Source organism: Ursus arctos, unplaced genomic scaffold (genome assembly GCF_023065955.2).
Source record: "Ursus arctos isolate Adak ecotype North America unplaced genomic scaffold, UrsArc2.0 scaffold_61, whole genome shotgun sequence".
Classification (NCBI taxonomy): Eukaryota; Metazoa; Chordata; class Mammalia; order Carnivora; family Ursidae; genus Ursus; species Ursus arctos.
Window position 1 is genome coordinate 2,782 of NW_026623080.1, and position 27,702 is coordinate 30,483.

The following is a 27,702-nucleotide window of genomic DNA, read 5'->3' on the forward strand; positions in this document are numbered from 1 at the left end:
ATTCTTCAATATGACACCAAAGCAGAAGCAACAAAAGGAAAATTACATAAATTGGATTTCATCAAAATCAAACTTTTTGTGCATCAAAGGACACTATTAAGAAACTGAAAAGACACCCTACACAATGAGGTAAAATATTTACAAATCATGTCTCTGGTAAGACGTCAGTTTCCAGAATACTTAAAAAACCCTTACAACTCAGCAATGAAAAGATAAACCACCAAATTAAAAATAGGCAAACGATTAGATGTTTTTTCCCAAGGATATGTACAAATGGCCAACAAGCATGAAAAGATGCTCAGTATCATCAGTCATCAGGGAAATGCAAATCAAGACCACAAGATAATACCTCATCCCCATTAGGATGGCTATAGTAAAAAAATGGAGGGGGTGGCTGAATTGGAGGAGTGTACAACTCTTGATCTTGGGGTTGTGAGTTTGAGCCGCACGTTGGGTTTAGAGACTACTGAAAAAAGTGGAATATAATAAGTGTTGGTGAGGATGTGAAGAGACTGGAACACTCACACATTACTAATGGGAATGCAAAATGATGCAGTTGCTGTATTTGGCAGTTCTTCAAAAAATTAAACAGAGAATTACCCTGTGACCCAGGAATTCCACTTCTACGTATATACCTGAAAGAACTGAAAATCGGTATTCAGGGGCACCTGGGTGGCTCAGTCGATTAAACGTCTGCTTTCAGCTCAGGTCATGATCCCAGGGTCCTGGGTTCGAGCCCGGTATCAGTCTCCCTGCTCAGCTGGGAGTCTGCTTCTCCCTCTCCATCTGCCTGCTGCGCCCCACTGATGCGCTCTCTCTGTCTCTGTCAAATAAATAAATACAATATTTTTCAAAAATGGGGATTCAAACAAATAATTGTACATAAATGTAGATAGAAGCACTATTCACAACAGCCAAAAGGTAGAAAAAACCCAAATTTCCATCAATTGAGAAATGGATAAACAAAATGTGGCATATTCATATAACAGAACATTATTCAACTCAAAAAAGGAATAAAGTATTAATGGTTGTTACAAAGTGAATGAACCTGGAAAACATGATGCTAAGTGAAAGAAACCAGACACTAAAGGCCACATATTGTATGATTCCCTAAATATTAAATATCCAGAACAGGCAAACCCATGGAGACAGAAAGCACATTAGCGGTTGCCAAGGGAGGGATGGGGAGTGACTACTAAATGAATAAGGGGTTTCATTTTTGGGTGATGAATATGCTTTGAAAGTCGATGGCAGTGATGGTGGAGAACACTGTGAATGTATTAAATGCCACTGAATTGTATACTTTAAAATGGGTAATTTTATGTTGTTTAAATTTTACTACAATTTAAAAAAATAATATAAGGGAAAAATAATCATTATGGAAAGACTATGATAAAGGGCACAAGTGGCATAAGATGTGGGACAACACATCAGTTTGAATGTCCTAAGCCTCTTTTATGTACTCTGTTTCCCCAATCACATCCCACTCTCATTAAATCTAGATTGGTGTCTGGGTACATATTGATGAAATTGGCAATAATAGAATAAATATTGAGACGAAAAGGCTTAAGGTATAAAGGAGCTAAATCTAAAATTTGGTAATTAATCCTTTTATACTTTTCATTTTTCCTAAAATTTGTTTCCAATTTTTTTTTTTTTTTTTTTTTTTTTTTTTTAAGATTTTATTTATTTATTCGACAGAGATAGAGACAGCCAGAGAGAGAGGGAACACAAGCAGGGGGAGTGGGAGAGGAAGAAGCAGGCTCATAGCGGAAGAGCCTGATGTGGGGCTCGATCCCATAACGCCGGGATCACGCCCTGAGCCGAAGGCAGACGCTTAACCGCTGTGCCACCCAGGCGCCCCTGTTTCCAATTTTGAATTGCGGAAGGCTTGTTGATATTTTTTTCCTGGTAGAAAAATAAGATCTGATATCCCAATTTCAAGATCTACTAGAGCCTAAAACCATATGCTACGTTTGGCCTTAAGCTTTTTATACTGAAATTAATGCAGATCATGCAAGTAAGACTCTAAATGAGCACGAAAAATATGACCCGTATCAAGTCACCACTCCATCTGAGGTCTCCTGGTAGTTAAATCTCTTAGGATAGTGATGAGACGATCAAAGCCAGAGGACCCATCAATTCAGATATTACAATTAAAAACAGCCAGTTTCTCAGCACAGAATATACAATTATTGAATCACTATACTGTGCACCTGAAACTAATATAACTTTGTATATCAACTATGTTTTGAGAATAATATTTAAAAATTGAATTAAATTTAAAATACCCAGTCTAACTCTAGCATCTGACATTACTAAAATACACAAAGAAAAAGAATACATTAATCTCCATCAAGGAACATACCAGGAAGTGGTTTCAAAAACTGATATTTAGGCTGCAGATCTAGACAGTAGCCTAGTGACTCTGAAACCCTCCAATTTGAGAAGGTGGATAATGGATGGCAGGAATGCAAGGATTATGCAGTAACCTTAGCAAGGCAGGCTGCAGAGGTGGTTCTTGACGCTCTGAAAAAGGAAACGAATGTTATGGTTAAAAGTTTTCCATTCACTTGCTAACTGACAAAAAGTAGAAAAAAAGAAATGCCTGTTTCTCATCAAATTCCCTATATAATTTCATAGCCACTGTATTATATTCAGGTTCTAAATAGTCCTTGATAGTCTTTGGCTTATCAAACTCAAAAAGGAAACTATTCTGCTTTATTTAAAAGTATTAATTTACTGCTTAGCCTTGTCCCTTAGCACCTGAACAGATTATTAAGTTTCATTACACTCTCATATGAGCATTGTATTTGATGACATGAAAAATGAATCCATATTTTTTGAAGGTAGGGGTTATTTTAGTATTGTGTTATTTAATATATTAAATATATATGATACAGAGATTTGGCTATCGTAATTACTGATTTGTATTACCAGGCAAGTGTACTAAAACATTCCATACTCTTAAAAAAAAAATTGCTTTCTACAAGCAAAGATCCTGGAATCCGACGCGAAGATGATGCCCGGACGGCTCCCGAGAACACACCTTGAGAGGGAGATGTAGGACGGGGCCCAGAGCCCACAGCTAAGGGCTGAGGCCACCCAGGTCTCTGCAGGGAGGAAGGGGGCGAGTCACAGCCGCGGCTACGCAGAAAGCCCGCAGCTTCGCAGGGCTAGGGGGGAGCTTCGAAGAAACGCTACGCTTCCCCCACCCCGAGGCAACACCCCGGAACCACTGCTACCGCAGGAGGGGGCCACCCGATCGTGGACACGGGAGACCGAGGACGCCTCGGCTCACAGAAGCCACTGCGCCGCCACAACCCAAACTTGGGGGACCGGGGGAGACATTTTGGGTGCACCGGCAAAACTCGTCCCCAGGGCTGGGGTCGTCCTGGCAACAAGAAGGGTGCTGTGTGCCAGTGTAAATAACCCGATCGGGCAACAGGTACAGGGCCTAGGTTCTGCAGGAGCCCCTCTCCCTCCCCGAGTCCCAGAGGACAAAAACCCACGTCTTTCTCCGCCGCGGACTTGGAACCACTGCACGCACGGACCACCGGCCCCGGGCACGATCTCGCCGAAAGCTGCCGGGCGGCTGGAGCTGACGACCGAGCGATGCTGGGCCCTCGGCCTCTGGGGAGGGGCGAAAGGGAGGACACAGAGCCCAGCGCTGGCCTCGAAGAGGGGCCCCTCTCGTGGTACCTTTGCAGACGCAGGACCCTCCCGCCGGAATGCGGTCTGCGCGTCTCCTCCACCCAAAGGGCCGGCATCGGACACCCCTGGGCGAGCACCAGCAGCACGCGCGGCTGCCGCTTCTCCGGGAGCCCCGTGAGTAGCCCCTTGCAAGTGTCCCTTCCAGTGCCCGGGTGGGCCTCAGCTCCTCGCCGGGACTGGGACTCAGCCCCGCCTGGAAGCACACTGTTCTCTCCCTAGAGGCTGACGCCACCCGGTCTTGCACGGCGGCGCGGTCCCGCTGGGGCACGGGGGGGGGGGGAGGGCCGGGGAAAGATGGGGTGCTGCAGGACAGGGTGGCTCCTCGTAAGCCGACTGCGTGGGCACTTGGGGAACTTCGGAGATGGCCGTGGCCTCCTGATGGGGGCTCAGGGACGCGGCTGCACGAAAGCAGGCCTCCTTGCCTTCCTGGAGGAGCGGCACCGTCCATCACGTGCACTCACCCCGTACCACACGCAAAACAAATACACAGAGAATAAATTCAGAACTTTATTGAAAAGACTACAAGTGCCCCCAAAGAGAGGGTCCGTGAATTTGCCCTTCTCTCGAGTACATTTCGCGGGCGTTTCGGGAACTGCTCTTAACCCTGAGCGACACAGAACGGGAATGCGCTCAAAAGCACCGTGGGAAAAAACCGCCGCCGAGGCCATTGTGTGGGCAAAGGGCTCACAAGAGAGCCACCGACGGTAGGAGACCGGGAGCGACCACAGGAGGGCAGCCGCACGGAGGGAAAGGTGGAGGAAGCCAGGGCAGGGGAGGCAAGAAGACAACAGGAAAGAGAGGCATGGGCTGCTGAGGTGGCCCCAGCAGCGGTGGCTCCTGAAGAACCCATACGCACTCCGGCTCCGGAATGAGGACGGCATGGCAGGGTCCACCCAAGTTAATGACGACGGGAGGGACCAGGGCCACCGGGGGCGTGTTTCTGAACCTCAGTGCCCTCTGGGGTCTTCTCCACTTGACCCTCCTATTCTTTTTTTTTTTTTTTTAAGATTTTATTTATTTATTTGACGGAGATAGAGACAGCCAGCGAGAGAGGGAACACAAGCAGGGGGAGTGGGAGAGGAAGAAGCAGGCTCATAGCAGAGGAGCCTGATGTGGGGCTCGATCCTACAACGCGTCGGGATCACGCCCTGAGCCGAAGGCAGACGCTTAACCGCTGTGCCACCCAGGCGCCCCTGACCCTCCTATTCTTAAACCAAACCTTCAATCAGAGAGCAAAAAAGGACATTTTAGTACATTGAGCATCGAATGTCATAGAGGACAAAACACAGCAGGCTACTCTCTATGCCCTTCAGGTTGGAAACTGCATCAGGGAAGCTAGTTCCTTCTTGCTAAAACAGCTTAGGGAAGTTACCGCCACGGGCCTCCCTGCAGCTCACCCCGAGACAGCACCCACGATGTGCCAGGCTCTGTCCCGGCTCCATGCTTGGACTCTGGGCTCCCAACTGCCATATTACTCTTCCCGTCCTCAGCAGCATGTGCAGCTGAGGCACTGCTCTCTGGCCCTGCTGTGACTCTGACGCCTGGGTTGTGTGTGTCCTCACAGCTGACCAGCAGCCGTCGGGCTGCCACTAACCCCTAGTCGCTAGGCAGGTGTCACCCTACTGATGGGGGAAGCTCAGTATCATTCAAAAGTCCTGCTGATGGGATACAGCCCCCATTCTGAACAGCCCATCTTCAACAGAGAGTAAGTAACTAATGCACAGGGCCGTGCTGGATCTTTCAACAAGAGCTTTCCTTTAAGAATGACTCAAGGGTCATTCCTCTTCTGAAACCTCGTCATAGTGAGAAAGGTGGCATTGTGAGCGAGGCCTGGGCATGGAGGGCCCAGGAGCCTGTGGCTTGTCTTGCTGGGACGGGAGGAAGCCGAAGCACTGGACACTACCTGAACAGTCTAGACACTGGGGACAATGGATGTTTAGACGAACTAGGACCAGATTTCCTCAATTCATAAAATCTTTGCCCGGCCAACAGACTGAGGGCAAAGAGGCACACCGCCGTCACTGTTGTCAGCTCCCCAGCCTGCAGCCCGCACCACCCTCCGCAGGCTTTCCTGGGCTCAGCGCCCGGTCAGCTGCTCTGCTCTGCCTACGTCCCAGCACCCTGGACAGGACCCCTGGCGTCCCGTGGGGCAGGACCTCCTAGGCCCCTCTACTCAACCAGGAGAGCCCCGTCCCATCCCTTATCCTTTTTTCTGTTTCTCTATCTACTGTCAGCCCAAGAAGACTCACCCCACCCACCTGCCCACCCTGGCCTGGCACTCCTCTCTAGCAGCCCCCACCCACCATACATACCAGACATCCTTGGCCAGGACCAGCACACCCTCCACCCAAGGGCTCCTGCCATGGAGGCCCAGTCCTACACACTAGAGTATCTGCATCAGTCGCAGCTGGACCTTGCAGCCAGCTGCACCGAAAGCCTGCCCTACTCAACAGCGCTCATGCAGCTCACGACCAGGCCTTATAGCCAGCTGTGCCAAGGGCCAGCCCCACACACCAGCATGCCCACACCAGCTGCAACCAGGCCTGTCAATCAGACAGGCCAGAAGCCTGTCCCACTCACCAGCATACCCACAGTAGTCATAGCCAAGCCTAGCCGACAGCTGCACCAGTAAACAGCCCCACATATCAGTGAGTCTGCACCAATCGGGACCAGCCACAAGAGGGAGCACACAGCCTACAAAAGAGATACTCCTGGGGTACCTGGCTTGGGTGACCAGCGGGGGTTTATGCTGAGCCCCACAGACACCTTCGGGCATAAAGCCACTCCTCCAAGACTGGGACAATAGCTGATCCACCTAAAACACAGAAACAAACACTGAGACGCAAATGAGGAGACAGACAATACGTTCCAAGTGAAAGAACAAGACAAAAACCTCAGAAAAAGAACTGAACAAAACAGAGATCTACCAGATGGAATTCAAATGAATGGTCATAAAGATGCTCACTGAACTCAAAAGAATGGATGAGCACAGTGAGAATTCAACAAAGAGACAGAAAATATTTTTTTAAATCAATCAAAGCCAAAGAACACAATAACTGCAATGAAAAATACAAGGCATCAAAAGCAGATTACAGAATGCAGAAGAACAGATTAACAATGTGGAAGACAGGGTAGTAGAAAGCACCTAATCAGAACAGCAAAAAAGCAAAAAGAACTGAATAAAATGAGGTTAAGTTTAAGGGACCTCTGGGGTAAAATCAAGTGTACTAATATTCACACTACAGTGGTCCCAGAAGGAGAAGAGAGAGAAAAGGACAGAAAACTTATTTGAAGAAATAATAGCTGAAAACTTCCCTAACCTGGGGAAGGAAACAGATATCCAAGTCCAGAAAGCAAACACCCCCAAATGAGATGAACCCAAAGAGACCAAGACACATTATAATCAAAGTGTCAACAGTTAGAGATAAAGAATCTTAAAAGCAGCAAAAGGAAAACAACTAGTTACATACCAAGGAACCCTAAGTCTATAAGCTGGTTTTTCAGAAGAAACTTTATAGGTCAGAAGAGAATAGCATGATATATGAGAAGTGCTAAAAGGAAAAAACTTACAACCAAGATTACTCTACCCAGCAAAGTTATCACTCAGAAGTGAAGGAGAAACAAGGAGTTTCTCAGACAAGCATAAGCTAAAGCTCATCACTCCCAAACCAGCCTTACAAGAAAGTTAAAGGGACTTAATTTTAAGTAGAAAAGAAAAATCATAACTACAAGTAAGAAAACTATGAAAGGAGGGGCGCCTGGCTGGCTTAGTCAGTGGAGCATGCAACTCTTGATCTTGGGGTTATGAGTTCGAGCTCTGTGTTGGGTGTAGAGATTACTTAATAATAAAATTAAAAAAAAAAAAGGAAAATTATGAAAGGAAAAATCTCATTGGTAAAGGTAAACACATAGTAAAGGTAGTGGATCAACCACCTACATAGCTAGTATGAAGGTTAAAAGACAAAAGTAGTAAAATCAGCTAGACCCACAATAATTAGTCAATGGAAACATAAAATAGTAAGATGTAAAATATGATGTCAAAAACATAAAACATGGTGAAGGGATGTAGTACTTTTAGAATGCATTTGAGCTTAAGTGGGCATTAACTTAAAATAGATTGCTATATACGTAAGATGTTATATATGTACCTCATGGTAACCACTGACCAAATACCTATAATAGATAAACAAAAAATAAAAGAATACAAACATAACACTAAGGAAAGTCACCAAATCTCAAGGGAAGAGAGCAAGAGAACAAAGGAACAGAGAAGAACTACAAAAACAATCAGAAAGCGACGCCTGGGTGCCTCAGTTGGTTAAGCGTCTGCCTCCAGCTCAGGTCATGATCCCAGGGTCCTGGGATCAAGTCCCACATCTGGTTCCTTGCTCAGCAGGGAGCTGCTTCTCCTTCTGCCTGCCGCTCCCCCCTGCTTGTGCGCTCTCTCTCTCTGACAAAGAAATAAAATCTTTTTTAAAAACCGGAAAAATATCAAGAAAATGTCTACAAATCCATACCTACCAATAATTTTTTTAAAGATTTTATTTATTAACAGAGAGAGAGACAGCCAGCGAGAGAGGGAACACAAGCAGGGGGAGTGGGAGAGGGAGAAGCAGGCTCCCAGCGGAGGATGGGGCTCCATCCCAGGACTCTGGGATCATGCCCTGAGCTGAAGGCAGATGCTTAATGACTAAGCCACCCAGGCGCCCCCTACCAATAATTTTTTTTTATCAATAATTACTTTAAATGTAAACTTCCTAAGTGTTCCAATCAAAACACACAGTAGCTGAATAAATTAAAAAAAACAATACCCATCTATAGCTGCCTACAAGAGACTCACTTCAGATCTAAAGACACAGAGACTGAAACTGAAGGGATGGAAAAAGATACTCCATGCAAACGAAAACAAACAAAACGCTGGGGTAGCAATACTTATATCATACAAAACAGACTAGGAAACAAAGCCTGTAACAGGACATGAATGACACTGCATACGATAAAGGGATCAATTCAACAAGAGGATATAACATTTGTAAATACCTATGCACCCAACATAGGAGCACCTTAATACATAAACCAATTTTTAAGAGACATGAAGGGAGAAACTGACAGTAATACAATAATAGTAAGAGACCTTAACACCCCACTTACATGAATGGATAGATCATTCAGACAGAAAATCAATAAGGAAAACAGTGGCCTTGACCAACACATTAGACCAGATGGAATTAAGAGATAATACACAAAACATTCTATCCAAAAACAGCAGAACATACATTCTTTTCAAGTGCACATGGAATATTCTCCAGGACTGATCCCATGTTAGGCCACAAGACAAGTCTTGATAAATTTAAGAAGACTGAAATCATATCAAGCATCTTTTCAGACCACAACAGTATGAAACTAGAAATCAATTACGAGAAAACTGGAAAAACATAAACACATGGAATTAAATAACCAATGGGTCGGGGTGCCTGGGTGGCACAGTCGGTTAAGCGTCTGACTCTTGCTTTCAACTCAGGTCATGATCTCAGGGTTTTGAGATTGAGCCCCATGTCAGGCTCCGTGCTCAGTGTGGCATCTGCTTGAAATTCTCTCTCTCTCTCCCTCTGACCCTCCCACTTGTGCACGTGCTCTTTCTCTCTCTCTCTTTAATAAATAAGTCTTTAAAAATAAACAAACAATGGGTCAATGAAGAAATCAAAGAGGAAATTTAAAAAAATACCTTGAGACAAATGAAAATGGAAACACAACAGTACAAAATCTATGAAATGCAGCAAAAGAAGTTCTATGAGGGAAATTTTATACAGGCCCAACTCGAGAACCAAGAAAAACCTCAAATAAACAATCTAATCTTACACCTAAAGGAACTAGGAAAAGAACAAAGCCCAAAGTTAGCAGAAGGAAGAAAATAATAAAGGTCAGAGTGAAAAATAAATGAAAAAGAGACTAAAAAGACAACAGAAAAGATCAATGAAACTAAGAGTTGGTTCTTTGAAATGATAAAATTGATAAAAACCTTTAGCTAGATTCATCAAGAAAAAAAGAGTGCCCATATAAATAAAATCAAAAATGAAAGGGGATAAGTTATACCCAATACTATAGAAATAGAAAAAAAATCATAAGACTACTAAGAACAATTATGTGCCAACAAATGGAACAACCAAGGAGAAATAAATTCCTAGAAACATAACAATCGTCCAAATCAGGAAGATTACACTATAGACTGATTACTCAAAAAACTCCCAACAAAACAAACTCCAGGACCAGACGGTTTCACAGGTAAATTCTACTAAATATTTAATGAGTTAAGACCTATACTTCTTAAACAATTCCAAAAAACTGAAGAAAGAACAAACTCACTCTTTGAGGCCAGCATTATCCTGATATGGAAACCAAAGACACCACAAATTAAAAAAAAAAATTACAAGCCAATATCCCTGATGTATGTAGATGCAAAAATCTTTAACAAAATATTGGCAAACCAAATTTTATACTACATTAAAAAGATCATACACCATACTAAAGTAGAAGTTATTCCAGAAATGCAAGGATAATTCAACATCCACAAATCAATGTGGAATATACCACATTAACAAAATAAAGGATAAAAATCCTACGATCATCTCAATAGACGCAGAAACAGCATCTGACAAAATTCAACAACCAAAGATACAAACTCTCACCAAAGTGAATATAGAGAAAACATAACTCAACTTAAGAAAGGCCAGATACGACAAACCCACAGCTAACATCACACTCAACAGTAAAAAGCTGAAAGCTTCACCCTAAGATCAGGAACAAGACAAGGATGTCCATTCTCGCCACTTTTATTCAACATAATACTGAAGTCCCAGCCACAAGACAAGAAAAATAAAAGGCATCCAAATTGGTAAAGAAGAAGTAAAACTGTCACTATCTGCAAATGATATATATATAAGAAAACCCTACTCTACCATCCATGTTGTCAACTGTTAACTCAAAAAAAAATCACTTTGTAAGGCTAACATGTGACACGCAATCTGCTATTAGGTTGAGAAAAAACAATTCAAAATAATATAAATGTATTTGTCTTAATACTGAACCCTTCTATGAATAGGAAATTAGCACCCCCCCGAATTACAATTTAAAAAGAACAATTAAGGGGTGCTGGGTGGCTCAGTTGGTTAAGCGGCTGCCTTCAGCTCAGGTCATAATCCCAGGGTTCTGGGATCGAGGCCCGAGTCGTCGGGGTCCCTGCTCACTGGGGGGCCTGTTTCTCCCTCTCCCTGCCGCTCTGCCTACCTGTGCTCTCTCTCTCTCTCTCTCTAATACAAATATGATCTTTAAAAATAAACAAATAAATAAAAAGAACAATTAATATGTTCAAATCAACTAGCAACATGTTTTAATCGTTAGGTATGTTCAATGTTTTTAAATTCTAGGGGGTAGCATAGCATAAATCACAAAAAAGAAGAAAAAACGTGAGCTGTACTTAAAAGTTATTCATTTAACAAAAATTTTGACAATAGTCTCTGGATTTAAACAAACGTTACATCTTTTAACAGTATTTTTTGAATCACTTACTCTGGTTCTGGATTCTTTGGAGAAAGTCCCCATACTTCAGGAGCTCCCAATTCTCCAATCCTCTCTCTCTCACTTAATCTCCTAGAAGATATAGGCATATAAATTATAACTCCATGGCTAAATGGTCTCCTAAATATATAATCAATTCAAAGGAGTCCAGTTAAGTCCTATTTTCCTATTTTAAAAGTTAAATTAATAAATTAAGTATACTCATCGTAATTTGATGTTCTTGATAGTACTATCAAATGGCACAGACTACAGACAGCCTGAGGCCAGACCAGAAATACAGCCTAAAAGGTTGTCAAGTGCATCTCTTCTGCCTCTTGCATGACCTAGCTCCTAATTGCTCATTTCGTCTTCTGCAATATGTGACACAAACAGTTTTATATTTGGAAATAACTTCTTTGTTTACATACATTTTTGAGAGTAAAGAGCAATCTCTACTTTTGATTTAGTCAAACCCGTTTTCAGAAACTCAGGAATTAATAAAGAAAATAAAAATGAAGCATTAGAAACAGAAAATAAAGAAAGCTCTGAAAATGAAAGAAAAGTTTTATTTGACAAAAACTGTCCTCAATGAGAAACAGGTTTTTTTTTTTCTGTTTTCCCTTTAGTTCCTTTTTTTTGGAAAAGGACTATATCCTCTATCTACTCTTGGAGGACAGGAAAAATTTGTCATTTTTTTCCTTTTAATTTTGCTCACAAACAAAATACAAAAAACAAAGGCTCAATTCCTCAAAGTTTAGCTCCTTGTGATTCCATTTGTTACACACACCCACCCACCCCTTACAAAATAAATTGGTTTGACTGCTTGAATATACTATTTTTTACTTCTTTATTCAGGAGAAAAGATTATAATCGTGCAGAATTACACTCAGGTTTCCCACTTGAAGAAAGAGCCTAAAAGGGTTATACTTATAACCCAACTTGGACTATATATGCAGGGGGAAGTATGACAGGCTGTAAGAACAGTCACGTTCTCATCCCTGCTGCCCCCAGCTTCATCTGTACTCGTAAGGTAAATTATTGATCTTCTAAATGTACAAATGCAAATTTCACCCAAGAAGTTCTGACATCTTTTGATGAGGATCGTCCAGTAGGAAGCTGGTTGCTTTTTGACGAACACAGCCAGGAGGTAACTGAAAATTTTAATTTGGAGAGGTAGGTCTCCAACCTAACTCAGTACGGTTTTTTATTGTTTCTGCTTCCATTCAGGAAACCCCAATAGCTAACACTCAAGGACTAATTATTATGTCCCAGGAACTAAATCATCACAACTCTAAAGGCTCAGCGCCAATTTTATCCCTTTTTAAATGGTTAAGAAATAAAGCTCAGAGAAGTTCAAGAAACTTGCTCAAGGTCATACAACATTTACACAGCAAAGCATGGCTTCAAACTCAGGCATTCCGATTCTGGAGCCCGTCCTCTTCACCGCCATCCTTTATTACTTCCCATTCTTGGGAAAAAAGAGATTTATGGAGACGTCGCCCAGCTTTGGAATCTTAACCTGCCCCTCCATGCCTGTGCTACTCTTAAAAATCTTTTTCGACACAGAGGACATGTAGGGGCGCCTGGGTGGCTCAGCCGGTTAAGCGCCGGCCTTAGGCTCGGTCATGATCGGGCCCCGGGGGCGGGCTCCCTGCTCAGCGGGGAACCTGCTTCTCCCTCTGCCTGCTGCTCCCCTTGCTTGTTCTCTCCGTCAAATAAATTCAAAAAATCCTAAAAACACACACACACACACATACACAGCGGACCTGTAGAGCACCTAGTACAGCGCCTGACAGAATTTAACACTCAATAACCATTAGCTACTAAGACTTACACGATAATAATTATAACCCTTTCCCTTTCTCCTTCTTAAACTATCCACTTTTCCACTCCAATACGCACTCATGAGAGGACACCTGATCTCACCCTGACCTCGGTTTTCACGGTCACACTGAGACCACCGAACAGGGCCTTTTTCCACGTAGCTTAATCAACAGTTTAGCAGGTCACTTTTCCCACATGCAATCATCTGGTCTCAGGGGTTCTTCTCCCCTCCGATTTAAACTCTTCATCCCCAGCCTTCCCGACTGGCTACACGACATTTCCACTGTACACGTCCTGTCACCTCCAACCTGTGTGATCATTCAGCAAGGTACGGTGGTACGCCTACAAAGCGCGAGGCACTGCTCATTTTGGGCTAATAGGTCTCCTTTGCCAAAAGCTCAATCGAGCGCGAAATAAAAGCACGCTTGGAAAAAAAAAGTAAGCAAAATAAAACAGCTACAACCAAGCGAAAACTGTAATTCGGGTAGGTCTGAGGCTCCCGACGGAACCGCTGCATAGCCAGGAGGCAGAAGCAGCGAAGACACCAGGGCGCGGGGAGAAGGGGCCCGAGGACGAGTGAAAACCCAAGGGGAGAAACGGGCGGAAAAAGGCGTTGTCGGGGGAGGGGGGTGGGGCTGAAGGGCTAGGCAGGGGCGCCCGGCAGAGAGCGAAAAGCGCAAGTCAGACTCCCAGTGCCCGTCTCACTCACTTCTGCCGCAGGCTCTCCTCCCTCTCCTTGTCCAGAAGGCTAGGCCACGGCTTGTCGCTCCCGTAGGGGCGCGAGTAGCCGCCATAATACGCGGTCGAGGAGGCTGACGCGAAGGGGTTGCCCCGCAGCGCAGAGGGCCGCTCCCGGGAGCGTGACCGCGAGCGGGATCGGTAGGACTGGTGTCGCGACCCCTGACTGAAGCCGCCCAGCTGATGGCTGAGACCATTCCGAGAGCACGAGTGCGAGCGCGAGCTCGAGCGCGAGCGGCGGCCCCGCGGGGAGCGGGCGGATCTGCTGGGTTTAGGGCTCCTCGACGAACTGCGACGCTTTCCCCCGGAGCCCGAGGCCTCCCCCTCAGGGCTGCGCGAACCCGACACCGGAGCCATCGCGGCCGCTGGGTCCCCTAAGCCGCTAGAGAAGAGGGCGCTCTCGCGAGCCTAGGAAGATCTCGGTTGGTCTGGTCCCAAACCCGCCGTCGCGCCACCGCCCGAACCTGAGGAAACCTTGGAAACAGTTCCGGGTACGTCGGCAAATCCCTTCCCCCGACCTAGGTGGTCCTGCCCACGAGACGGAGATGTGTGTATCGGTGTAAAGAAGTCCGTGGGGCAACCGGATCCACTCACCTTTCCGGTCCCGAGTGAGGCTGCTCCTATCTAGACTGGACTAGAGAACGAGTCTTTGCTTTAGCCTCGAGTTGAAATACCTGAAGGGAAGGGCGAGAGGCCACAGGAGACCTTTCCCCGAGCGGCCGTGTGAATAACAAAGCCAATGTAACTTTACATATATACGTTGTTTGCATGTGTGTGGCTGTGTGTAGGAGTACACCACCCCACACACAATTTTTTCAAAGATTTTTATTTATTTGAGAGAGCGCGGGCAAGCACGAGGTGGGGAGGTAGAGGGAGAACAGACTCCCCGCTGAGCAAGGAGCCCCAGGTGGGGCTCGAACCCAGGATGGTGGGATCATGATCTGAGCCGGAGGCAGTCGCTTAAGCGAGTCACCCAGGCGCCCCCACAATTTAATTTTTCTTTCTTCCTTACCTTTCTTTCTTTTCTTTCTTTCTTTCTTTCTTTCTTTCTTTCTTTCTTTCTTTCTTTCTTTCTTTCTTTCTTTCTTCCTTTTTCATTTTATTTATTTATTTGACAGAGAGATAGCCAGCTGGAGAGGGAACACAAGCAGGGGGAGTGAAAGAGGAAGAAGCAACCTCCCAGCGGAGCAGGTAACCCGATGTGGGGCTCGATCCCAGGACCCTGGCATCACGCCCTGAGCTGAAGGCAGACGCATAACGAATGAGCCACCCAGGCGCCCCCAATTTTTTCTTTCTAACCTCAAACAAAATAAGGAGGGTTTATCAATATTGGTGGTGAGCTATGATGTTTAAGCCGCATTTGCCCAGTTAGCTTAGAGGGTGCAAATTCTTTGTTAATAATTTGAGCCTGATACACTACAGTTAAGTTCACAGCCCAGAGAAAACTGATTATTCATTCCCCAGAAATTCATCTCCACTAATATGCACCAGCAAAAGGAATTTGTAAGCCCCTTCTTGTCCAGCCCCTTAAACTGGTCCCATCATACACTAGCTCAAGCAATACATGGTTAATGGTTATCTATTCTATTCATTTCATACTGTTTTTAAAAGAAAGAATATTTGAACACTAATTTACTGACTTTAATTTGTGAAGGTGCAATGAGTTTACTATGGAAATTCAGAATCCAGTCTACTAGTAGCTAGATGGCCTTTTGGGCCTTTCCTCCTAAGAAGTAACTTATCAGACCATGAAAACTAATGCCATCAGTTATTGGAAATCTCCTTTTTTAGAATTTAAGGGAAAGATGCTAACATAATGTAAATGGAAAAAGTGAACCGCACTACTGGATATCTTCTATGTAAAAACAGTTGATCATGGGATGAGCGCCAAGGACTGAACTGAGTAGGAGAAATTATATGATTTGGGGTGGGGATTTGGAGAAATTTCTAATAAGAAAGTTTTGGATGGGAGCACCTGGGTGGCTCAGTCGGTTAAGCACCTGCCTTTGGCTGAGGTCATGAGCCCAGGGTTCTGGGATGGAGCCCGCTTCTGGCTCCCTGCTCAGCAGTGAGCCTGCTTCACCCTCTCCGTCTGCCACTATCCCTGCTTGTGCTCTCTCTGTCAAATAAATAAATAAAATCTTTTAAAGAAGAAAGTTTTGGATGGAAAACCTATCCCTAACTTTTGGGATACCAGGCTGTACACTTTCCCATCTACTGGCTATAAAAGCCGACTTTGCAACAGCCCTTGGGCTACCTGCCCAATGGCTGGTAGACATGCACTTTAGTTCCAGCGATAAAACCCATGCCCCAGCCCCTCTCGTTGGCATGATACTACAAAATAATTTAAAAAGTTTTAAAAACTTAACGTTTGGTATGAAGTGTGAAGCCATCTGGTCCTGGACTTTTGTTTGTTGGGAGTCTTCTGACTACAGATTCAATTTCATTATTAGTAATCAGCCTGTTCAGATTTTCTATTGATTCTTCATTCAGTCTTGGAAGAGTGTATGTTTCTAGGAATTTATCCATTTCTTCCAGATTGTGCAATTTGTTGGCATATAATTTTTGGTAGTACTCTCTTACAGTCCTTTGTGTTCCTGTGGTGTCACTGGTAACTCCGCTTTCATTTCTGATTTGATTCACCTGAGTCCCCTCTCTTTTTTTTCTTAATGGTTTATCAATTTTGTTTATCTTTTCAAAGAACCAGCTCTTAATTTCACTACCTTTCCTATTGCTTTTTCAGTCTCTATTTCATTTATTTCTGCTCTGATCTTTATTATTTCCTTCCTTCTATTAACTTCGGACTTTGTTCTTTTCTTTTAGTTCTTTTAGGTATAAGGTTAGATTGTTTATTTGAGGTTTTTCTTGTTTCTTGAGGCAGGCTTGTATTGCTCTGAACTTCCCTCTTAGTACTGCTTTTGCTGTGTTCCAAAGATTTTTTAATTAATTAATTAATTGACAGAGAGAGAGAGTGCAAACGGGAAGTGGCAGGCAGAGGCAGAGGGAGAGCAGGGATCACGACAGGAGCCAAAGGCAGACGCTTAACCAACCAAGCCACCCAGGCGCACCTTTATTTTTTAATTTTTTTTGCAAATACTTTTTTAAGTTTATATTTTCATTTTAATTTGCCTCAAAGTATTTTTTATTTCCTTTGACAATGCTTTTGTCCTAAAGAACCTACAGATTCCTGCTCCTCCAGCACATACCCTAACATTAGTCAGTAAATCTTCATGGAAGGCCCAGGTGCTTTTCAAGCTGTTGCCCCTGTGCTGGGTCCGAGTTTATGCACAGGCCCTTTAGCCGCGGAGCGGCAGTTTTCTACAGCCCTCTGACTCCCCGGGAGTTATGCCCCTCTGATGTGCAAAGCCAGACATTATATGGGATCATCTTCCTGGTGGAGGTCTCCAGGGCGGGAGGTACCTGATGTTCGGCTTAAACCCTTGCTCCCCATGGAGGATGTCCACACCTGTGATGTCCTCCCACTTGTGGGTCACTGCCCTGGGGGGTGTGGGTCCTGAACAGACTGCATCTCTGTCCCTCCTTCCCTTCTTGATGTGGCTTTTTCTTTGTATCTTTAGGTGTGCAAGAATTGAGCTGCTGGTCCTGAATTGCTCTATACATAGATGCAGCCTTGGTGTGACCATGGGAGGAGGTGAGCTCAGGATTTTCCTACTCTGTCATCTTGACCGCCCCCCTGGGCACACATTTTTAATTCTAATGAGGTCCAAGTTCTCAGTTTTTCTTTCATGGATTGTGCTGTTGGTGTTGTATTTTTTTTTTAAGATTCATTTATTTATTTTAGAGAGAGAGACAGAGAGCGAGAGTCCGGGGGGTGAGGGGTGGAGGGGCAGAGGGAGAGGGAGAGAGAAACTTCAGGAGACTCCTGGTGCTGAGCATGGAGACCCCTGTTGGTGTCGTATTTCAAAACCCTTTGCCAGGGGTACCTAGGTGGCTCAGTCGGGTGGGGTCTGACTCTTGGTTTCGGCTCAGGTCATGATCTTGAGGTCACGATCTCGGGGTCGTGGGATTAAGCTCATCTCGGGGCTCGGGGCTCTGTGGGGGCTCTGCTTGAGATTCTCTCTTTCTCTCCCTCTCCTCTCTCCCTCTGCCCCTCCCCCCCACTCGCATGCTCGCTCGCTCTCTCCCCCTAAAATAAATAAATACATCTTCAAAAAATATTTTAAAAACTTTTTGCCAAGGCCGAGGTTACCGAGATTTTCTCCTACATTTTACATGAGCACAGACAGTCTCTTCATTTATTCAGTTCTTTGATTTCTTATGTCAGAGTTTTATAGTTTTCCACATATAGATATTGGGATATCGCACATATTTTGTTGGGTTTATGCCTTTTATTTCAATTTTTTGGTGCTAATATAAATGATGCTGTGTTTTAAATTGTACATTCCAATTGCTCATCGCTGGTATATAGGAAAGTGATTGACCTTTGTATATTAACCTGTGCCCTGCAATTTTGCTATAACTATTTATGAGTTCTAGGAAGATTTGTTTGTTGGTTTTTTTTTTTTTTTAAGAATTCTTTGGCAATTTCTCCCTAGACAATCGTGTCATCTGTGAACAAAGACAGTTTTATTTCTACCTTCCCCATCTACATACCTTTTTTCCTTTGTCTTACTGCATCAGCTAGGACTTCCAGTATGATGTTCAATAAGAGTAGTTAGAGAGCTCCCCCCTGCTTTCTTCCGGATCGTAGTAGGGTAAAAGCCTCTAATTTCTCACCACTACGTATGTTAATAACTGTAGGTTTTTCATAGATGTCCTTTATTGTGTTGAGGAGCTGCCCTTACATTCCTAGTTTGCTGAGAGGTTTTTTGGTTTTTTTGAAGATTTTATTTGTTTGAGAGAGAGAGAGAGAGAGGGCACACACACAAGCAGGGGGAGAGACAGGTAGAGGGAGAGGGAGAAGCAGGCTCCCCGCGGGGCAGAGAACCTGATGCGGGCTGATCCCACGGATCACCTGAGCCAAAGGCAGATGCTTAGCCCCCTGAATCCCCCAGGAGCCCCTTGCTGAGAGTTTTTAGCATGAGTTGGTGTTGGATTTTGTCAAGTGCTTTTTCTGCATCTGATGATATGATCATGTCATTCTTTAGACTGTTGATGTGATGGAGTATATTAATTGACTTTTTGAATGTGAACTAGCCTTGCATACCTGAGATAAATCCTAGTTGGTCATAGTATATACTTCTTTTCATACATTGTTGGATTTGATCTGCTAATATTTGGTTGAGGATTTTTGCATTTTTTCATGAGAGTAATTGGTCTTTGGTTTTCCTTTCTTACAATGTATTGTCTGGTTTTAGTACCAGGGTAATGCTGACCTCATAGAACAAGTTAGGAAGCATTCCCTTGGTTCTATTTTCTAGACCAGATTATAGAGAATTCGTATCATTTCTTCCTTAAACATTTGGTAGAAATCCCCGGGTGAACCCATTTGTGCCTGGTGCTTTCTGTTTTGGAAGGTTATTAATTATTGATTCAATTTAAAATAGATATAGGCCTATTCATATAGTCTATTTCTCTTTTATGAGTATTGTTAGATTGTGTTTTTCAAAGAATTGGGCCATTGTTTCTAAGTTATCAAATTTGTGGCCAGAGTTGTTCATAATATGCTTTTATTATCCTTTTAATGTCAGCAGAATCAGAAGTGATGTCCCCCTCTCATTTCTGATGGTAGCAATTTGTGTCTTCTCTCTTTTTATCTTGGTTAGCCTGAACAGATACTTATCACTTTTATCAATATTTTCACATAACCAACTTTTGGATTCATTGATTTTCTCTATTGTTTTCTTGTTTTCAATTTCACGATTTGTGCTCTGATTTTTATATCTTTTCTTCTGCTTACTTGGATTTAACTTGCTCTTCTTTCTCTAGGTTCCTACGGTGGAAACTGAGATTATTAATTTTGGATTTTTCTTCTTTTCTAATATATGCATTCATTGTGACAAATGTCTCTCCATGTACTGATTTCCTTTGCATCCTCAAATTTTGACAAGTTGTGTTTTCATTTCCATTTAGTTCAAAATGTTTTTTTTTTAATTCTCTTGAGGTTTATTCTTTGATCCATGTGTTATCTAGAAGTGTGTTTTATGGCCCAGGATATAGTCTATCTTAGTGAATGTTCCATGTGAGCTTGAGAAGGATAAGCATTCTGCTGTTGTTGAAGTATTCTATAAATGTCATTTAGATCTGGTTTATGGATGGTGCTCTTAGTTCAATTATATTTGATTCTACTGGTTTTCTACCTGCTGTCTTTGTCAGTTTGTAACAGAGGGGATGTTGAAGTCCTCAAGTACAATAATGGATTTGTCTATTTCTCCCTGCGGTTCTGTCAGTTTTTGACTCATGTATTTTGACACTGTGTTGTTAAGCATGTACACATTAAGGATTGGTGCCTTCTGGAAAATTGAGTCTTTTGCTGTTATGTAATGCCCCTCTTTATCCCTGATAATTTTCCTTGTTCTGAAGCGTGCTTTGTCTGAGATAGTGCAGCTTTGTTTTGCTGGGTGTTGGCATGGTATATCTTTCTCAATGTCTTTACCTTTAAGCTATCTGTGTCTTTGTATTTATTTATTTAAAGATTTATTTATTTATTTGAGAGAGAGAGAGCACAATCGGGAGGGGCAGGGAGGAAGGAGAGAGAATCTCAAGTGAACTCCATGTTGAGTGTGGGGCCTGATGCAGGGCTCGATCTCACAACTCTGAGATCACCCCCCGAGCCGAAACCAAGAGTTGGATGCTTAACCATCACTCAAGCACCCCTGTGTCTTTTATTTATTTATTTATTTATTTATTTAAGATTTCATTGGTTTATTTGAGAGAGAGAGAGCACACAAGCAGGGGGAGTGGCAGGCCGAGGGAGGGGGACAAGCAGGCTCCCCACCAAGCCGGGAGCCCAACGAGGGGTTTGATCCCAAGACCCTAAGATCACAACCGGAGCCAAAGGCAGACGCTTAAGTGACTGAGCTACCCAGGTGCCCTGTGTCTTTATATTTAAAGTAGGTTTCTGGGGTGCCTGGCTGGCTCAGTCAGAGGAGGGTGTGACTCTTGATCTCAGAGTTGTGAGTTCAAGCTCCATGTTCGGTGTAGAAATTACTTAAAATCTTTGAAAAATAAAAAATTAAAAACAAGTAAAGTAGGCTTCTTTAGGTGACATGTAGTTGGCTCTTGTTTATTTTTTTATCCAGACTTACTGTCTCTTTTAATTGGCATATTTAGACTATTCACATTTAAAATTATTCTTGATATATTTTGATTAATATCTACCATTTTTATGATCATTTTCTATTCTTTGTTATTGTTCTTGGTTTCTATTTTGTCTTCCACTCTTTTTCTGCCTCCTCTGGTTTTCATTGAACTTTTTATTATGATTCAATTTTCTCTCCTCTCTTAACATCTCAGTAACACTTAGAAATTTTTTTTAGTGGTTGCCCTAGAATTTGCAATATACATTTACAACAAATAAGTCCACTTTCAAGAAACACTAGATCATTTCACTGGTAGCACAAGTACCTTATGCGGAGTGTGGCCAGTTCCTTTCTCCTGTCTTGTATAACTGTGCTGTCATTCCCTTCACTTATCCATATGCTATAATCACTGAATACATTTTTGCTATTATTCTTTTGAACAAACCATTATCTGTTAGATCAACTAAGAATATTATAAATAGGGGAGACTGGGTGGCTTAGTTGGTCAAGCATCTGCCTTTGACTCAGATCATGATCCTGGGGTCTTGGGGTCGAGCCCAGCCTCAGGCTCCCAGGAGCCTGCTTCTCCCTCTGCCTCTGCCACTCCCCCCTGCTTGTGCTCACTCTCTCTCAAATAAATAAATAAAATCTTAAAAAAAAAAAAAAACAACCACAGGGGCACCCGGGTGACTCAGTCAGTTAAGCGTCTGCCTTCAGCTCAGGTCATGATCCTAGGGTCCTGGAATCGAGTCCCGCATCATGCTCCTTGCTCATTGGGGAGCCTGCTTCTCCCTCTGCCTGCTGCTCCCCCGGCTTGTGCTCTCTGTCTCACTCTCTCCCTCTGTCAAATAGGTAAATCTTTAAATAACAAAAAACAAAAAAAGAAAAACCACCCCACAACATACAACTCTTTATGCCACTGAGATATTAAACTCCAGTGGGAGAACCTATTTTTTTATTAGTAAAATATTTTAAGAAAGTTACCACTGCAGCCTCTTCTTCGGTTTACCCTTAGAGAGCATCTACTACGTGCTAAGCTTTTGACTGTAATTCCTGCCTTGTCTCTCTCCTCCCACCTTTAATATTCTTTAATGGTTTTTCCAGCTCTTGAATGTGGGTCTAGCTGATGAACTGCACCGGTATCTTCTGCTGCCGCTAAGCCTGGTAACAAGATGAAGAAATGTCGGTATCTTGACAGCAGACCATCAGTGTCCAGCTGCCTCTGCCCCCGACAATCTAGGGACAGTGTTGTCCTGGTTGTGGGGGAAGCTGAACGTGATAAAAGCTTCCGGAGTCTAAAGTAAATATTCAGGGGCGCCTGGGTAGCGCAGTCGTTAAGCGTCTGCCTTCGGCTCAGGGCGTGATCCTGGCGTTCCGGGATCGAGTCCCACATCGGGCTCCTTGGCTGGGAGCCTGCTTCTTCCTCTCCCTCTCCCCTGCTGTGTTCCCTCTCTCGCTGGCTGTCTCTCTGTCACATAAATAAATAAAATCTTAAAAAAAAAGTATTCAGGGGCGCCTGGGTGGCACAGAGGTTGAGCGTCTGCCTTCGGCTCAGGGCGTGATCCCGGCGTTATGGGATCGAGCCCCACATCAGGCTCCTCCGCTATGAGCCTGCTTCTTCCTCTCCTACTCCCCCTGCTTGTGTTCCCTCTCTCAATGGCTGTCTCTATCTCTGTCAAATAAATAAATTAAATCTTTAAAAAAAAAAAAGTATTCAATAGGAGCAAGTTGGATTTTAAAACAGGTTTCCCTCAAAGATATCTAAGGGGTTATTCATCTTCGGAAAACCTCTTGAGAGTTACAAAGATGACCTGACAAGGAAGTCCTGGGCATTGTGGCTTCTTACTAGAACATAAGAGTTGCTGACGCCCCGGATACTGCCTTGATATTTTAGCCTGTAGAGTTAAGGAAAATTTAGACAAACTGGGTCTAAATTCACTAAAACTCAAGACTGCCAGATCTGTATCCCATTTCCGCGACTACACTCATATGCATACCATGGGACAAAGCTAATAACTCATCCTGGATTTTGGTTTTCACCAATACTCTCTTAAGATAACTTATGATTTTCTCTGGTCTCAAATGGTAGTCTTTTGACCTACAAATTAGACATTACTGCCTGAACACGTGAAAAACTATTTCAAATTAACACAGGTAGGAATCTGGCCTAAATTGAAAGCCTCGCCACCAACACCAAATTCCATAAAACCCATCTCTTCAAAATAGTACCATCGAAAAACATATCCTTAGAAATTCCTTGAGAATATTCACTCATGAAGTTCGATTTGTGCCATATCTGCAAGGTATGTTTGTATGCAATTCTTCTCTAACCTTTTCACTCTTCTTAACTCAGTGAAACTTTTTTCAAGATTGTTATTTCCCAGGTTTTAGCATAAAAATTGTTCTCATTTGCTTCAATTTTTAGACAAATGTCCAGTTTCCTCCAACCTCCACTATAATGTATTTTAAGCAATGTTTTCAGGCTAACACATGAAAGTATTTCAGAAAATTAAAAGGTAGGGCTGCCACTGTCTACAGTGCTTTACTACAGACTAAAGCAACAACAGGAGAACCAGGCACTTGGACTTGAAATTTATCTCCCTGGGGGGCACCTGGGTGGCTCAGTCAGTTGAGTCTATTGGTTGAATCTTGGTCATGATCTCAGGGTTGTGAGATGGAGCTGGTGTTGGGCTCCCAACTCAGTGGGGATTCTGCTTGAGATTCTCTCTCACTCTCCCCCGTCTACCCCTCCCCCTGTTCATGCGCTCTCTCAAATAAATAAAGTCTTTATGGGGCACCTGGGTGGCTTGGTTGGTTGGGCATCTACCGTCAGCTCGGGTCATGATCCTAGGGTCCCAGGATTCCTGGATCAAGCCCCGATTTGGGCTCCCCGCTCAGCGAGGAGTCTGGTTCTCCCTCTGACCTTCCCCGCTCTTGTGCTTTCTCTCTCTCTCAAAAGAATAAATAAAATCTTTTAAAAATTAATTCTTTTAAAAAACAAGAAATAAAAGCTATCTCCCTGCATCAGTCTCGGTGTAAATGAACAGACATTACTCATATAGTGTGTTCTCTGTGTGGGAATAATTCCCTTACCCCAAGGCCTGAATATTTATAAATCCACTTTTTTTGTGGATTTAGCTAAGAACTTATGCCTGGTTTTAAATATTTAATATAACAGTACAGGGGCGCCTGGGTGGCACAGCGGTTAAGCGTCTGCCTTCGGCTCAGGGCGTGATCCCGGTGTTACGGGATCGAGCCCCACGTCAGGCTCCTCCACTATGAGCCTGCTTCTTCCTCTCCCACTCCCCCTGCTTGTGTTCCCTCTCTCGCTGGCTGTCTCTATCTCTGTCAAATAAATAAATAAAATCTTTAAAAAAAATAAAATAAATAAAATAAAATAAAATAAAATAACAGTACAGGGGCACCCGGGTGGCATGGGACTTCAGCTCTGGTCATGATCTCAGCATCCTGGGATCAAGCCCCCGCCCCCCATCAGGCTCTGGCACTCAGTGGGAAGTCTGCTTCTCCCTTTCCCTCTGCCCCTCCCCCTGCTCTCTCTCTCAAATGAATAAAATCTTTAAAAAAATAAAAATTAAAAATAACAATATAGTCTAATCCTCTCTTAGCCTAGGTCTTCTTGTGTTAATGTGCATACTTCCCAGATTTGACCCAGCCCCAATATGACTCCACCCAGAATTGCTCCCTGAATGATACTCGTTAGAAAGAGCTGAACTTTATTTATATTTAATTTTGTGCAGGAAACAAGACAAGCAGTTTAATTCTCTTTTATTTTATTGTTTTCCTTTAACGGTAATGGGCAATTTCCATAAAGTGGGATTTACTTATCCCATTATCCACTCACCAAAGCCCTAAAATTCAAAACTTACTACCCAAACATGGAAAAGGCAACCAAAACAACAACTTGAGAATGTCTAGAACAAAAGCTTTTAACTCCTGAAGCAGGTTTTAGAGTGGCTGCCCAGCCGAATCGCTTTTTTCAGGTTTACTGACTTCCATCACATCTATGGGTATGGAAAGCTTCTTTCTGAGGGAAGAAAATTGCAAATATTTAGTATCTGGAGTTGTGGATGAAATGATATACAATGTACATTTCATGCTTGTTTTTAAATTTATATTTCCCCCCAACTCCCCAGCACACATTTCTTTAATACCCAAGGCCGGGCTTGCTTTAGGGACAATCTTCCTTTGTGTACACAATTTAAGGGTACCTTGAAAAACTTCAGAATTCAAGATTAACAATTTTAATGTAGTATTTAAAAGTCAAGACTAATGCACAAAAAATTCCGGGACCACCAAATTATCAGAATGTTAAATAAAGGCAAGATCCACCCCTTCACTCGCACAACCGCGCCTCATTTTGCACCCTGATGTCACTCCTGATCCTGATCGCGATCGTGATCCAATAGAATGTTATTTACAAAAACAGGAGCCCGACCCGAGAGTTTCCTGACGATTCGTTTATATACTGCATGAAAATATTTACCTTGATGCCCACGGGGGCATCGTCCCCACCTTGGAAAGAGCTCGAGGCCCCCTAGGTAGCTTTGGCTTTGGAGGCGGGGAGAGAGACCTAGGGGAGAGCCCAGGGCGTCCCCGAGGGTCCTAGAGATGGGGGGGGGGGCGCCAGAGCAAGCCACTCACCGCCCGAACACGTAGGGGTATTGAGTGCGTTGGAAAACGCTCTCCAGCTCCTTCAGTTCTAGCCGGGGGAACGCGCTGCGGTGGAGGCGTTGCTGCCGCTCCTGGGGCTGCGGCCCCTCGGCGGCCGCCTGGGCCTCGTCCTGCTGCTGCTGCTGCGGGGGCTCTTGCCCGCAGCCGCCGCCCGTGTGGTTCTCGTCGTCCACGGGGCCCGCTGCTCCCGCGCCACCGTGGCTTTCTTCTCCTGTCGCGGCTTCCTGCTCAGGTTCGGGCCAGAGCTCCTTCTCGACGTCTCCTCCCGTTACGGAGACCACCGCAGGCTTCGTATCTGGAAAAGAAAAGAGAGATCAGGGCGCTGGAGCCCAGGGCGCGTGGGACGGCGACCTGAGAGCGGCGACATCTGCCGCGCCACTGCGGCGTCCCGTCCACTCGCCTCCCCCGGGGAAAGGCCGTTTCGTAGACTTCGCCAAACCCGCGTCCCGGTTCGCGCACTCACCCAACGGTTCTCCTCCAAGTTCATCGACTTCCAGGCTGCGGCAAGCGGTGCCCTCTTGGCTGCTCTCGGGCGGAGGCTCCATGTCCAGAACGCCTCCACAGACTCGCGCGGCGGCCCGCGGAGACTCCGGGGTCCGGGCCTGTCTCTGTGCGGGGTGCGGTTTACTACGCCTCTACCTCAGCTTCAACGTCCGCGCGCTCTTAGACGCCGTCGATCCCCGTTACTTCCAACGGCCAGGTGTGTGGTGGGCGGGACTTGTCGGGGCGAGCACGAGGCCGGGGCGTGGCCACGAAGTAGGCGGAGCGTTTGCCGGAAGGGTGCTACCGCCAGGGGGCGCGCGCGGGGGGGCGCGACAACTCCCGACTCCCGCGGGGCACTGCCTTGGCGTGGGGGGTGGTGGGTGGTGCCAGCCAGCCGGGGGCGGGGAAGGGGTGGGGAAGGAAACTTCCCACAGCTCTCCCGAGCCCTGGGAGACGCGTTGGGAGAACGTCTCGCCGCCTGCCCTCGCTGCACGCGGGTCGGTGCAGGGTTCTCGCCCTAAGCTCCTCCAGGGCGAGGGACGCAGAGGTAGGGCTGGAGAAGTTGCGGGGGGGCTTCGTGGCAGCCCCAGCACTGAAGCGACGGTATCCCCGTCGCCGTGTGGGCTCTGAGCACGACTCTCCCCTCCGGCAAGTCAGTGACCAATGGATGGGACTCTGGTTGGGTTCCGTTCGCACCCAGAGTCCACGAACCGGGCTAGTGACCGGACGAAACGATTAGCTAGAGGGCTGCTTGCTCTGGGTTTTTGCCATACGCGCGGAAAGTGGAGCCCATCAAGCTCTCCTGGGCGCTCCGGAGCGGCAGCTTGAGGTTGGGTTTTACAGAGCACTGTGGGTGCTCGGATGCACGCTCTAAGAAACCCAAACCTCCCTCTTGCGATAGGAACAAATACCCCAGATTTGTATTAAGGAATTCACATCAAGAGTAGAAATGGAGAAACCTGTCCACTGTTTTGAGCATCCAAGAATGCTTGCGCTGCACGTGCTGGACGCGACTGTGGGGCTTACACCCTCTGCCTGCTGAGCTCCGCTTCCGCGCCCCCGCTGCAGGTCCTCTGCAAAAGCGCACGTGTTTCTGGGCTGGGCAGGTGCTGGGGACTTGGGTTAGTTCCCACTTTTTTTTTTTTTTTAAGATTTTATTTATTTATTTGACAGAGAGAGACAGCCAGCGAGAGAGCGAACACAAGCAGGGGGAGTGGGAGAGGAAGAAGCAGCCTCCCAGCAGAGCAGGGAGCCCCAGGCGGTGCTCGATCCCAGGACCCTAGGATCATCACCTGAGCCAAAGGCAGATACTTAACGGACTGAGCCACCCAGGTGCCCCATGTTCCCACTTTTTTATTCTCCTCCACTTTCTCCTGTTTCTCCTCCTCCTCTTCGTCTTCCTCCATCTCCCTTTGTCTAGAACTGTCTTCCAGAGCTCTAGCTCTCCACTGATAAATATCAAATAAAGAAGAGCCAGGGCAGATTGAGGGCTCTG

At 44.9% G+C, this 27,702-nt stretch overlaps 2 protein-coding genes and 1 long non-coding RNA gene across 9 annotated transcripts; 1 reads left to right on the forward strand and 2 right to left on the reverse strand.

Moving 5' to 3' along the window:
• LOC113250039 (NF-kappa-B-activating protein-like) lies at positions 1-14,317 on the reverse strand. Of its 6 annotated transcripts, none has more exons than XM_057308181.1 (3): positions 13,802-14,294; positions 11,281-11,361; positions 1-823 (listed from the first exon to the last, which is right to left on the reverse strand). In XM_057308181.1, exons 1-3 carry the CDS (start codon positions 14,185-14,187, stop codon positions 757-759), a joined length of 534 nt encoding a protein of 177 aa, XP_057164164.1. In that variant the 5' UTR covers positions 14,188-14,294; the 3' UTR covers positions 1-756. The 6 variants fall into 6 exon arrangements, with proteins under 6 accessions (XP_057164164.1, XP_057164166.1, XP_057164168.1 ...); XM_057308183.1 differs by lacking the exon at positions 1-823 and adding an exon at positions 2,369-2,529; XM_057308185.1 differs by lacking the exons at positions 1-823; positions 11,281-11,361; positions 13,802-14,294 and adding exons at positions 2,369-2,529; positions 3,050-3,113; positions 3,513-3,960.
• LOC125281186 (uncharacterized) lies at positions 14,032-24,048 on the forward strand. Of its 2 annotated transcripts, none has more exons than XR_007188290.2 (4): positions 14,032-14,321; positions 14,949-15,021; positions 17,409-17,482; positions 22,137-24,048. It is a non-coding gene; the product is annotated as an uncharacterized LOC125281186 (long non-coding RNA). The 2 variants fall into 2 exon arrangements; XR_008957917.1 differs by lacking the exon at positions 14,032-14,321 and adding an exon at positions 14,473-14,571.
• Positions 24,049-24,826: 778 nt separating this feature from the next.
• LOC125281836 (rhox homeobox family member 1-like) lies at positions 24,827-26,479 on the reverse strand. The gene is made up of 3 exons (XM_048215768.2): positions 26,188-26,479; positions 25,695-26,019; positions 24,827-25,077 (listed from the first exon to the last, which is right to left on the reverse strand). Exons 1-3 carry the CDS (start codon positions 26,267-26,269, stop codon positions 24,999-25,001), a joined length of 486 nt encoding a protein of 161 aa, XP_048071725.1. The 5' UTR covers positions 26,270-26,479; the 3' UTR covers positions 24,827-24,998.
• Positions 26,480-27,702: the final 1,223 nt, after the last annotated feature.

Coding starts and splice junctions, on each gene's coding strand:
- LOC113250039 (XM_048215763.2), bottom strand. CDS start 14,187: ATGGCTCCGGTGTCGGGTTCGCGCAGCCCTGAGGGGGAGGCCTCGGGC. Junction 12,420..13,801: donor GAGGAGAGCCTGCGGCAGAA/GTGAGTGAGACG, acceptor TAAAATTTTCAG/TTACCTCCTGGCTGTGTTCG.
- LOC125281836 (XM_048215768.2), bottom strand. CDS start 26,269: ATGGAGCCTCCGCCCGAGAGCAGCCAAGAGGGCACCGCTTGCCGCAGC. Junction 26,020..26,187: donor ACTTGGAGGAGAACCGTTGG/GTGAGTGCGCGA, acceptor TTTCTTTTCCAG/ATACGAAGCCTGCGGTGGTC. Junction 25,078..25,694: donor TACCCCTACGTGTTCGGGCG/GTGAGTGGCTTG, acceptor TTCTTCCCTCAG/AAAGAAGCTTTCCATACCCA.